This window comes from Babylonia areolata, chromosome 24 (assembly GCF_041734735.1).
Source record: "Babylonia areolata isolate BAREFJ2019XMU chromosome 24, ASM4173473v1, whole genome shotgun sequence".
NCBI lineage: Eukaryota > Metazoa > Mollusca > Gastropoda > Neogastropoda > Buccinidae > Babylonia > Babylonia areolata.
In genome coordinates this window covers 3,786,149-3,799,824 of record NC_134899.1, presented here as the reverse complement: position 1 = coordinate 3,799,824, position 13,676 = coordinate 3,786,149, and the positions used below count along the sequence as shown (strand labels likewise).

Here is a 13,676-nt window from a genome sequence, read left to right as displayed (position 1 = left end):
TCTCTAATTCGGTATTACTTTCACCGTATTAGTTTCAAATTACCTCATGTATTCTGTTTAATGTGCTAGAATTACTATTTCTCCCAGTTCTGAATGTGGAAACAGTGAAGTAAAGTCTAGCCTACATTTGTTTGTGAGATTATTTTCCGTGGATTTGTAAACTACTTCGGGAATTAATATTTCGTAGAAAGACTGGAAGACCGTTCAGTTTGTTCAGATTGCTTTGCCAGTAAACCATATTTAAGGGGAGTGAATGAGTCACTGTCCATAATGTAACGTAGTGCTATTGTGATTCCCCTTCCGCCCCGAGATGGTGGGCGGCGGCGGAATCTTACCAAAATCGTGGATAATTCACTAGAACTTAGCCGCAGATTCTAGGTTTTTGTCTAGGGAACTCCATTCTTCCTGCGTGGAGACTCAACTTCATCCCCCGCTGTTTGAGTGGCCGTCTTCCGCCTGGGGAGCTCGAGCGTCGCTGGTGGACGTGTTTCCCCAAGCGCAACACCAGAGTCCACCTTCCAGAACTACGAACTGTGTGGTGCCAGTTTCTATCCCCCCCCCCCCCCCCCACCTAAGCTATTACTGGGAAAAAGACAAACTGTCACAGAAGAGGGTGACGAAGGGAAAATTGTGGGTGTTCCTCATGTGGAAGAGGAAAACGAACAGACTTCTTTTCTTTGTGGTGTCTAATTAAGTATTGTATCGTGTCTGTGATTTTTTGTTAAAGTATTTGGAGTAAATGTTTTGTATCTGTTTATTCCAGGCTTTTGTTTGGATAAAGGTGAGAGAGCGTGAGAGAGCTGGCCATAACTTTTGTTTGAAAAGTTGCACGCGACAATTGGCGAGCCTGCCAGGATCCTTTCTTGGATAGTAGTATCTGAATTCATTTTTGTCAATGGCCACTCTCCTCGTTCACTACTCACTCCCATCTCCCAATCTTAATTACATTATCGTAATGAATTGACAGGTAGCTGTAGGTGTTTGGAGTGGACTTGGATCTGTAAGTTACCAGTTAGTTTACATTTGTATATTACTTCATTTAGTGTATGATATTGGTCATTCATTGATTGCATGGAACTTCGTTCTGGCTGCAAGCTTAGCGTCATGGCTGAAAGGAGGCAGGATCGTATTTCACGGTGGCGCAGTTTCGCTGCCGAGTTAGAGGTTCCCAGGGAGCAAGTTGCTGAGTTTGTTGCTAGTCAAATGCTTAAGGAGGATGAGGCTGCAGAGAAAAGGGAGTTAGAGGAAAGAGCTCATCAGAGACAGCTGGAATGGGAAGAAGAGCAGCGGCGGAAACAGTTTGAATGGGAAGAAGAGCAGCGGCGGAAACAGCTGGAATGGGAGGAGGAGCAACACAAACAACAGCGTGAAGAGCATTCCCTCCGGCTTGAGGTTCTGCAGAGGGAGAAGAAAGGGAAGAATTATGGCAACAGTATGGTTATGGATCAGGTAGAGGGAGAGTCTGACACTGACGACGACCGTGGATTTCGCCCCAGCCTTCCAAAGTTCGATGACAGTAAGGGTGACATTTCTTCTTGGTTGAAGAGGTTTGAGCGTGTCGCTACTCTGTACGGATGGAAGAAGAGCACCTGGGTGACTCGAGTTTCTACTCGTCTCACTGGTAAGGCCGAGGACGTCTACAACAACCTGAGCGACGCTGACGCGGGTGACTACGATAAGCTGAAGGAGCAACTTTTAGCTCGTTACCAATTGAATGCAGAGACGTATCGTCGTCGTTTCAGGAACTGTAAAAGAAAAGACAATGAAACTTTTGTGCAGTTTAGTGCCAGGTTGCAGGACAACTTAAAGCAGTGGCATGAGCAATCTAAGATTCCTGATCTGAAACAATTGATTCTCCTTGAGCAGTTCTTACAATCTTTGCAGGCTGACATGGCCGCCTACGTGATGGAGAAGCAGCCACAGTCTCTGGAAGAAGCTGTCGCATCAGCTGAAGTTTACTTCATGGCTCATAGGGGTGGGAGGAAGTTTCTTCAGCCGGTAGGTCTTAGTGGTAACGCTTCAGCGGGGCAGGATAAGTCCAAGGTGGGTGGAACTAAGAGCGAGTCTGGGAATTCCTCTGTTAAGACTTGTTTCATCTGTCAGTCACCTAAGCACTTGGCTAGAGACTGTCCCAGGAAAGGGAAATCGGCGGGCGCAGTACAGCATCAAGGGACAGAGGTCAGGCAAACAGTTCAGGTGCCTACTCTCTGCACGCCATGTAGAGAGCAGGAATACGATCCACACTGTCTGGTCGTGGTCGAAGGCAAGGCAGTACCAGGACTGCGTGATACAGGGTCTCATGTCTGTGTCGTGAAGAAGTCCCTCATATCTGATTGTCATCTTACCGGCAGGCAACTTGAGGTTTCAATGGCCGAGAAAGACATCAAGCGGCACTATCCTATTGCTGTGGTTAGGATAGAGAGTCCGTTTTTCACAGGTCAGGTTGAAGCTGTAGTTATGGAGACTCCAGTGGTTGATTTCATAGTTGGGAATCATGCTCGGTTGGAAGATCGAAAAGTTCTGCCAGTGTATGGTACACCCAAGGATATCTCTGTAGTCACTCGTGCTCAGGCAGCAGAGAAGAGGCAACCTTCTACTTTGCGGGTGGCATCTCCAGGTCTCGAGACCGTGACGCCAGAGCAGTTGAAGGAACTACAGAAAGGTGATCCTGGATTGGAGTCTTTGCGGGAGGCAGTCGATCGTAGAGACGTTAGGGTTTCTGGTCGTACAGGCGAGGTGTCCTTCAGGTGGAGGAAGGGTATTCTGTACCGTGAGTACCGTCAGGCGAAGACTGAGTACAGTCAAGTTGTGGTCCCTGCACAGCTTAGACAGGGAGTAATGAAACTGGCTCATGAACCGCCTATGGGGGGTCATCAAGGAGGAAAGAAGACTCTGGACAGGATTTGGAAACAGTTTTTCTGGCCTGGTATGTGTGCGGACGTTCGCCGATTTGTTTCGTCCTGTGACCAATGCCAGAAAGTCTCTCCAAAACCTCAGAGGGTACCTCTAGGGAAGATGCCTCTGATCGACACTCCTTTCGAGCGGGTAGCAGTTGACCTTGTTGGGCCGATTACTCCTGCGTCAGGGTCAGGGAACCGCTATATCTTGGTGGCTGTGGATTACGCCACCCGGTACCCCGAGGCCGTTCCTCTTAAGACCGTTGAAGCTACCACGGTTGCTGAAGCACTGTGGGAGGTCTGGACTCGAGTTGGTGTGCCATCTGAGATTCTAACTGATCGCGGAACCCAGTTCATGAGCGATGTAATGAAGCAGATGGAGAGATTGTTGTCCATCCGTGGGTTGGCAACAACTCCTTACCATGCTCAAGGAAATGGGCTAGTAGAGCGGTACAACGGCGTTCTGAAGATTGCGTTGCGGAAGCTTACTCAGGAGAAACCAAAGCAATGGGATCGGTATATCCCTGCACTGCTCTTTGCTTATAGAGAAGCGACTCAGGAGTGTTTGGGGTTCTCACCATTTGAGCTCCTGTACGGAAGAACAGTACGAGGGCCTTTGTCTGTCTTGCGCCAGCTGTGGACAGATGAACACACTTCTGAAGAAGTTCGCACTACTGCAGAGTACGTAGTAGACTTGAGGAACCGTATCGAGGAAACCTGTGAGTTGGCACGCAGGAATTTGGCTGCAGCTTCTCGGAGACATGCTGAGGTTTTTAACAGGAAGTCTCAGAATCGTGTGTTCTCCCCTGGTGACAAGGTACTGCTGCTTTTGCCCCAGAGACATAACAAATTACAGCTGTGCTGGCAGGGTCCCTTTGAGGTATTGGAGAGGAAGGGAGAAGCTGACTATAACATTCGCATGGGAGGACAGGACAAATTGTACCATGCGAATCTGCTGAAGAGGTATGTGGAAAGACAGGCGGACTCTGCTTATGGTGAAGTTCCGATGGTGGCTGTTGCTGTCATAGAGGAGACTGAACCAACTTCTGTCGCTGACAGGGAGTTGCCTGTGCCCAGTCTGGTGGCTGAGGAAACAATAGCTGACTTGAACTTTGGACCAGGTCTGAATGACAAACAGAAAGAGGAAGTTTTGACAATTGCTCGTCGGCATGAGAAGGTCATCACGGATGTACCGTTGAAGACGAACTTGGCAGAGTTTGACATGACTGTAGAGACAGCAAAGCCGGTGCGAGTAAAACAGTACCCTTTGCCCCATGCCAAAGTGGAGATCGTCAAGCAAGAGGTAGAGACCATGAAGACGCTTGGGGTGATAGAGCCTGCTGCATCTCCCTATAATGCGCCGGTAGTTCTCGTACGCAAGAAAGACGGAAAGATCCGGTTCTGCGTTGACTATCGACGTTTGAATAACGTCACCGTCTTTGATGCTGAACCTCTACCTGACGTAGAGCATCTTTTCTCTTCTCTAGGTAAAGCCCGATACTTCAGCAAGTGGGACCTCAGCAAAGGTTACTGGCAAATTCCGGTCAGAGAAGACATCCGGCCTATGACCGCTTTCACTACCCCCAGTGGACAGTTCCAGTTCACTGTGATGCCCTTCGGCTTGAAGAATGCAGCAGCAGTTTTCTCAAGGATGATGAGAGCTTTGCTGGATCCCATAGGCATGAAAGATGTACATAACTTCATGGACGACATCATGATTGCGTCCGAAACATGGGAAGAACATCTCTCTGCTATAGAGGCAGTTTTCCAGCGATTGGAGGAAGCAAATTTGTCAGTCCGTCCAAGGAAGTGCTTCATTGGGTTCGAGGAACTGAGTTTTCTGGGACATGTTGTACGGCACGGTCAAATCCTGCCGGAAATGGACAAGGTGGAGAAAGTTATGAAAGCACCAGTTCCTGAGACTAAGACGCAAGTGCGAGCCTTCTTGGGCCTGGTAGGCTACTACCGTAAGTTTATCCCTAATTTCTCTGCCATAGCACTTCCCCTGACGGACCTCACCAGGAAAGGTGCTCCCAACAACGTCGTTTGGACTCCAGAGTGTGATCGGGCCTTCAAAACTTTGAAGGGTCGTCTGGTTTCTAGGCCAGTGTTGCAACTGCCAGATCTGTCCTGCCAGTTCGTCTTACGAACTGACGCCTCAGACCGTGGTCTGGGGGCGGTGCTCCTACAGGAGAAGGAAGGTGTACTACACCCTGTCGCGTTTGCCAGCAGGAAATTGTCTGGAACTGAAAGTCACTACTCTAAGATTGAGAAGGAGTGCTTAGCAGTAGTGTGGGCTACAGACAAATTCCAGCAGTTTTTGTATGGTCAGCAGTTTGTGCTTGAGACTGATCATCAACCTCTGCGGTACTTGCAGACAGCAAAAGTTGCGAACCAAAGGCTGCTGAGGTGGAGTTTGCTCTTACAGTCGTACTCCTTCACAGTTCGAGTGATCCCTGGCAGACTGAATGTTGGTGCCGACTATTTGAGTCGGGCATCTGTGGAATAATCGTTTCCCCTTTGTAGCCGTGCAGACAGACGTCTGTGCTCAATCAGGGGGGTGTTGTCACGGACAAGGAGGGTTGTGCGTGCGTGTGTGTGAACGCTGCCACTTTTGGTTGACCCCTCTCCTTGTAGCTCTTCCGCGTGCTCCATGTAGCCAAGGAAGTGTATGGAATGCACGTGTTGCATTAGAAAACATGACGTGCATATTTCTAATTTGTGAGTTATGGAAAGTTTTCTCCTTTTGGAAAACCAGCACCATTAGTCAGTGGAGCAGGACACTCGGCCAGGTCAAGTGTAGGGTCCTATGGAGAGAGACGCTCAGCCGGTATTTTGGCCGGAGATCAGAAACCGTTGAGGTATTCATTCATTTATCTTAGTCGTTGCATTGATAAAATGATCTTACAGTTTGTAGTATTTGTTGTACAGCCGTCCGAAAATATACGTACCTGTATTATTAGTCGCTTTTGCTCATGTGTTACCTGAATTTTTTACTGTCTGACGGTACATGTTCTTAATCTCTCATTTTCGTCGTAGAGTTATTTCCTAGTCTGGAACGTTACCAGTTTGCTTGAAACTGACACGTGGTTTTTTGCTTGAGTGTTTATTCTCTAATTCGGTATTACTTTCACCGTATTAGTTTCAAATTACCTCATGTATTCTGTTTAATGTGCTAGAATTACTATTTCTCCCAGTTCTGAATGTGGAAACAGTGAAGTAAAGTCTAGCCTACATTTGTTTGTGAGATTATTTTCCGTGGATTTGTAAACTACTTCGGGAATTAATATTTCGTAGAAAGACTGGAAGACCGTTCAGTTTGTTCAGATTGCTTTGCCAGTAAACCATATTTAAGGGGAGTGAATGAGTCACTGTCCATAATGTAACGTAGTGCTATTGTGATTCCCCTTCCGCCCCGAGATGGTGGGCGGCGGCGGAATCTTACCAAAATCGTGGATAATTCACTAGAACTTAGCCGCAGATTCTAGGTTTTTGTCTAGGGAACTCCATTCTTCCTGCGTGGAGACTCAACTTCATCCCCCGCTGTTTGAGTGGCCGTCTTCCGCCTGGGGAGCTCGAGCGTCGCTGGTGGACGTGTTTCCCCAAGCGCAACACCAGAGTCCACCTTCCAGAACTACGAACTGTGTGGTGCCAGTTTCTATCCCCCCCCCCCCCCCCCCCCCCCAACCTAAGCTATTACTGGGAAAAAGACAAACTGTCACAGAAGAGGGTGACGAAGGGAAAATTGTGGGTGTTCCTCATGTGGAAGAGGAAAACGAACAGACTTTTTTCTTTGTGGTGTCTAATTAAGTATTGTATCGTGTCTGTGATTTTTTGTTAAAGTATTTGGAGTAAATGTTTTGTATCTGTTTATTCCAGGCTTTTGTTTGGATAAAGGTGAGAGAGCGTGAGAGAGCTGGCCATAACTTTAGTTTGAAAAGTTGCACGCGACAACTATTGACGATGACGATAACGACGACGATGACGATGCTGAAACGACGCACGTACATCACACTCTCCAGAAGAACCGAGGTTGACTACGACGATGACGATGACGACGATGACCACGACAACAACGTGAGGATGACGGTAATGATAACGATGACGATGATGGCCATAACAACGACTGATGACGACGTCGATGATGATAATGACGACGGACGACCACGACCACGACTGATGGCGACTATAATGACGACGATGATGATGACGATGCTGTGAACTGGACGCACGTGCCGTGTCGTGTGACGGTCCCCAGAAGAACCGCGGCTTGACGCGCCTCCGCCTGGCGTGGAACGGGCTGTCCACGGAAGGGTGTGGGGAGCTAGGGAGGGGGCTGGGGGGGCCCGGCCCCCACCCCCACCCCCACCCTCACCCCTGCTGCCTGGCCGAGTTGGACCTGACGGCCAACCGCATCCACCCGAGGGCCTGCCGCCTGCTGATGCCAGGGCTGAGGGCCACTGCCTCGCTCAGGTGTCTTCGGGTGGGTGTCTTCGTGTGTGTGTGTGTGTGTGTGTGTGTGTGTGTGTGTGTGTGTGTGTGTGTGTGTGTGTGTGTGTGTGTGTGTGTGTGTGCGCACTTCGGGTGGGTGTCTTGTGTGTGTGTGTGTGTGTGTGTGTGTGTGTGTGTGTGTGCTCTTCGGGTGTGTGTGTGTGTGTGTGTGTGTGTGTGTGTGTGTGTGTGTGTGCTCTTCGTGTGTGTGTGTGTGTGTGTGTGTGGGTGTGTGTGTGTGTTATGTTTTTGTTGCGTCCAGAAGAGGGTCGATGTAGGCAGCAAGGGAGACTATCGTTATATCTTTGAACGTGTGGCACGACTATACTCTCCCCTTACAAAGGAAGCATCAAGCAAACCGTCTGTTGGTGTGTCACTGTTCTGATCTGTTGCCATTAACTGGCGAACCGGGCTTTCTGGCTGTGTCATCAGCCTGGCTAAATGGGCTTTAAGGGTTTATGGTGCTGGTTAAACGGGTTTTATTGTCTTCATGGTCATGTCAACGGGCTTTGTTCGGCTGTCTCAATGGGCTTTATGTCTGTGTCAACGGGCTTTATATGGCTGTCAACTGGCTTTGTGGCTGTGTCAACGGGCTTTATATGGCTGTCAACGGGCTTTGTGTCTGTGTCAACGGGCTTTATATGGGTGTCAACGGGCTTTGTGTCTGTGTCAACGGGCTTTATATGGCTGTCAACGGGCTTTATGTCTGTGTCAACGGGCTTTATATGGTTGTCAACGGGCTTTGTGTCTGTGTCAACGGGCTTTATGTCTGTGTCAACGGGCTTTATGTCTGTGTCAACGGGCTTTATATGGTTGTCAACGGGCTTTGTGTCTGTGTCAACAGGTTTTATATGGCTGTCAACGGGCTTTGTGTCAACGGGCTTTATATGGCTGTCAACTGGCTTTATGTCTGTGTCAACGAGCTTTATATGGCTGTCAAAGGGTTTTATGTCTGTGTCAACGGGCTTTATATGGCTGTCAACAGGCTTTATGTCTGTGTCAACGAGCTTTATATGGCTGTCAACGGGTTTTATGTCTGTGTCAACGAGCTTTATATGGCTGTCAAAGGGCTTTATGTCTGTGTCAACGAGCTTTATATGGCTGTCAACTGGCTTTATGTCTGTGTCAACGGGCTTTATATGGCTGTCAACTGGCTTTATGTCTGTGTCAACGAGCTTTATATGGCTGTCAACAGGCTTTATGTCTGTGTCAACGAGCTTTATATGGCTGTCAACTGGCTTTATGTCTGTGTCAACGAGCTTTATATGGCTGTCAACAGGCTTTATGTCTGTGTCAACGAGCTTTATATGGCTGTCAACAGGCTTTATGTCTGTGTCAACGGGCTTTATATGGCTGTCAACTGGCTTTATGTCTGTGTCAACGAGCTTTATATGGCTGTCAAAGGGCTTTATGTCTGTGTCAACGGGCTTTATATGGCTGTCAACTGGCTTTATGTCTGTGTCAACGAGCTTTATATGGCTGTCAACAGGCTTTATGTCTGTGTCAACGAGCTTTATATGGCTGTCAACAGGCTTTATGTCTGTGTCAACGGGCTTTATATGGCTGTCAACAGGCTTTGTGTCTGTGTCAACGGGCTTTATATGGCTGTCAACTGGCTTTATGTCTGTGTCAACGGGCTTTGTGTCTGTGTCAACGGGCTTTGTGTCAACGGGTTTTATGTCTGTGTCAACGGGCTTTATATGGCTGTCAACGGGCTTTATGTCTGTGTCAACGGGCTTTATGTCTGTGTCAACGGGCTTTATGTCTGTGTCAACGGGCTATATGTCTGTGTCAACGGGCTATATGTGTGTGTGTCAGTGGGCTTTATGGGTGTGTCGATGGGCCTTGTAGCTTTATCACTGGGCTTTATAGCTGTGTCAACGGGCTTTGTATGGCTGTCTGAATGAACTTTGTTGCTGTGTCAACGGGCTTTGAATGGCTGTCTGAATGGGTTATATTGCTGTATCAACGGGCTTCATATGGCTATCTGAATGGGCTTTATTGCTGTATCAACAGGCTTCGTATGGCTATCTGAATGGGCTTTATTGCTGTATCAACAGGCTTCGTATGGCTGTCTGAATGGGCTTTATTGCTGTATCAATGGGTTTTGTATGGCTCTCTGAATGGACTTTATTGCTGTATCAATGGGCTTTGTATGGCTGTCTGAATGGACTTTATTGCTGTATCAACGTGCTTTGTATGGCTGTCTGAATGGACTTTATTGCTGTATCAACGTGCTTTGTATGGCTGTCTGAATGGGCTATTGCTGTGTCAACGGGCTTTATATGGCTGTCTGAATGGGCTTTATTGCTGTGTCAACGTGCTTTGTATGGCTGTCTGAATGGGCTTTATTGCTGTGTCAACGGGCTTTGTATGGCTGTCTGAATGGGCTTTATTGCTGTATCAACGTGCTTTGTAAGGCTGTCTGAATGGACTTTATTGCTGTGTCAACGGGCTTTGTATGGCTGTCTGAATGGACTTTGTTGCTGTATCAACGGGCTTTGTATGGCTGTCTGAATGGACTTTATTGCTGTGTCAACGGGCTTTGTATGGCTGTCTGAATGGACTTTATTGCTGTATCAACGGGCTTTGTATGGCTGTCTGAATGGGCTTTATTGCTGTATCAACGGGCTTTGTATGGCTGTCTGAATGGACTTTATTGCTGTATCAACGGGCTTTGTATGGCTGTCTGAATGGACTTTATTGCTGTATCAACGGGCTTTGTATGGCTGTCTGAATGGGCTTTATTGCTGTGTCAACGGGCAATATATGGCTCTCTGAATGGGTTTTTATGTCTGTGTCAACGGGCTATATATGGCTGTCTGAATGGGCTTTATCATGGCTGTGTCCCCAGCTGGGCCACAACCCCCTCACCAGTGAAGCCGCCCTGGCCGTCCTGCTGATGGTGGCTGAGGATGTGACGGGACTGACAGAACTGGATCTGATGGTACAGCCCGCCCCCTCCTTCCTCTTCTTCTTCCTCTTTCTCCCTCTCTCTCTCTCTCTCTCCCCTCTCTCTCCCCTTGCTTCTATCGTAAAGAATAAGCCAATGGTCTTTACCCAACACAAAGGGAGTCGGGTTCGGGGAAAAGACAGATTAGGATTCACTATAATAAAGAAAACACAGTCAGGCCCAAAGATGTTTTTTTTGTTCACTTTTAATTTCGTTTCAACACTCTCTTAAGACTAAAGGGTGGAAACGTTGCACTAACTGATTAGCTAAAAGGAAAATGCTAACTAAAAAGTCAATTAAAAGAAAAACTGACTAAAAGGGAAAAAAGAAAATACTAACTACAATCTTTATCTTTGAGTAATAAAGTTTTTGAATCTCTCTCTCTCTCTCTCTCTCTCTCTCTCTCTCTCTCTCTCTCTCTCTCTCTCTCTCTCTCTCTCTCTCTCTCTCTCTCTCTCTCTCTCTCTCTGTAACCATCTCCTTTTCTACTTCTCGTTTTTGTATATTATTTTTTCCTTGATCTTGTGCTTTCATATCTGTGAAGCTGCATGTTTGTTGCATATCTGGTGTGTGTGTGTGTGTGTGTGTGTGTGTGTGTGTGTGTGTGTGCATGTTTTACATTTATTTGCTTATTTATCATCATTGTGTTTTTGTTTTTTTCTTTTTGTGTGTGTGCGCGCGCTTAGAGTTGGCCTAATCAAGATTTTGCGCCTTATAAATATTATTATTATTAAAAGTAGTATTTTTATGTATTCATCTGTTATTTTTTTTATTAACATTTTTTTCATTTTTTAAAGTTTTGTCGTTTTATTTTATTTAATTCTATTTTATTTTATGTATGTTTCCTTTTTTTAAATTTTGTTATTTATTTTATTCTTTTTTTTTCTCTCTCAAGGCCTGACTAAACGCGTTGGGTTATGCTGCTGGTCAGGCATCTGCTTGGCAGATGTGGTGTTGCGTATATGGATTGACCGAACGCAGTGACGCCTCCTTGAGCTACTGAAACTGATACTGATCTTTCTCTTGTTTGTTCACTTCTTCTTTTTCTTTTTCCTCTCTCTTCTTTTTTTATTTTTTTGTTTTTATCTGTTTTGTTTTGCTTGTTTGTTTTTGAGGGCTGGACGAAAAAGAAACAACATGTATGCTGACTCTATCACTCTCAGAAAATAAAACATTATTCATTCGTTCATTTATCTATTCAGTTATTCCTCCCCCTTGCCATGGGAATATCCGGTTTCCCGAACGCCTCTGTCTCTTCCTCTGTCGGTTTGTCTGTCTCTCTGCTCTCTCTGGGATTAGTTTTGTTGATCTATTTATCTGTTTATTTGATCTATTTTGTTTATTTGTTTATTTTGTTGCTTTGTCTCTTTTAAGGATTTGGATGTGTAAAAACAACAACAACATGTACATGCTTATTCCGCTTCCTTTACCCATTAAACATCTCTCTCTCCCTCCCTCTTTCTTTCTCCCTCCCCCCCCCCCCCCCTCTCTCTCTCTCTCTCTTTCTTTCTTTTTTTCTCCCTCTTTCTCTTTCTATCACAAATATACTGATAATTATATCCACTTTGCATCTCTACAAGAACGGAAACAGATAAAGCATAGACTTACAATTGAATCCCCAAACTCTAAGCTCAAAAGATACAAAACTCCATCAAAGAAAACATGCTGCAACTTCCCAACAATGGCACCTTCAGAACAAAACACCAAAGTCCACAAATGTTAAAGAGCGTTTCCACGAACAAAACTCCATACAACTCTGAATTCAAACTGAACTTGTGTCATTTTCTGAGACCTTACACATTACATAATTATATCTACAGTTACTTCACACACACACACACACACACACACACACACACACACACACACACACACACACACACACACACACACACACACACACACACACACACACACACACTACATATGTGACACAAGCATAAACACAGAAGCCAGTGTGTCTGTATGTACGCATGTCTCAATCTGTGTGTGTGTGTGTGTGTGTGTGTGTGTGTGTGTGTGTGTGTGTGTGTGTGTGTGTGTGTGTGTGTGTGTGTGAATAGAATAGAATACTTTGTATTGTCATAAAACCTTAAAGTTTGTAAGACACAATGAAACATAAACATGAGCATATTAAGAAGAGAAACATTCGTGAACAAAATTCGCTAGCCTTGGCTGTAATTCTGTTAGAAGGATCAACTCACTAGGCTTTTGCATTTGGACGACATATATCGATTAGGAGGAATCTGTGTCTGGACGTATTGTACTTTACACAATTGTCTAAAAGGTGAATCTCATCTTCTAAACTGTTACAAGTATCACACAGTCTTTGTTCTTTCGGTGTATTTTTGTATCTTCCCTGTTAGATTTGTAAGTCATGGTCGCTGATTCGTAACATGGTCAGTGCTTTCCTGTGTTGTGCATTTGCTTAATACGGTTCAATTTTATAATTTGCCACAGCGTTCTTGTAAAATTCTAATGTAGATGGACTTATTTTTCTGCTTCCAAAATTTTACACATTCATTTTCAAGCTTCTTGGATATAGCATACTTTAATCTTTTAACACTAAAAGTGAACTGATTTTTCCAAACATGATCTAATCCAGTGCTAGTTAATACATTTCTTATGAAAAGTAGCCATTGAACATTTTTGTTTGTTTGACGATACATGCATTTGTATGTTGTATATACAAGTGAATTTTGAGGAAGTTCTGATATGTGTATCCAATAACCAATAACTTGACATATTATTTTTAGGCTAATAGGGAATCTTCCTAATTCTCCTAAAACGGGGAGAACCATTGCTCTTTTATGTACACAAAGTAATTGTTTACAAAACTTGACATGAAGTCTCTCATGTGGAAATTTGTTGAAAAGACAATTACTGAATAATTCGAATGAATTAAACGATACATCTCTTGCAACATCATATGGAAACTAAACTTCTGCTCCATATGTTGAAATGGGCGTTACCAAAGTATCAGATGACTGACACATGATATCTGTATTCATATTAGTATTTTGTATTACGAAATGTTCTGAGTAGCACATTAGAACCTTATTTACTCGATTTTTTAGATGACCTTGTGCTCGACTTAAGTTGCTGTTTCTATGAAATATAACCCCTAAATATTCATTTTCTTCTGTTGTTTCAATTATGTACTCTCCTCTCCACATTTGAAATGTAGGGTTTTTTAGGGACAGTTTTTTGAGAAAAAAAAACCCCATTACGTTTGTCTATTCTCTATTCAAACGCAAGCCCCATTGACTGTAGTAAGAATGTGAAATGTTAAGTTTTTGTTGTAAGCCGTCTTTAGGTAATAATAGAATTACTGA

At 45.1% G+C, this 13,676-nt stretch overlaps 1 protein-coding gene across 1 annotated transcript; it reads left to right on the top strand.

Annotated features, from left to right (window-relative positions):
* Window positions 1-1,104: 1,104 nt before the first annotated feature.
* LOC143299133 (uncharacterized) lies at window positions 1,105-5,406 on the top strand. Its single transcript, XM_076612262.1, has one exon. It carries the CDS (start codon window positions 1,105-1,107, stop codon window positions 5,404-5,406), a length of 4,302 nt encoding a protein of 1,433 aa, XP_076468377.1.
* Window positions 5,407-13,676: the final 8,270 nt, after the last annotated feature.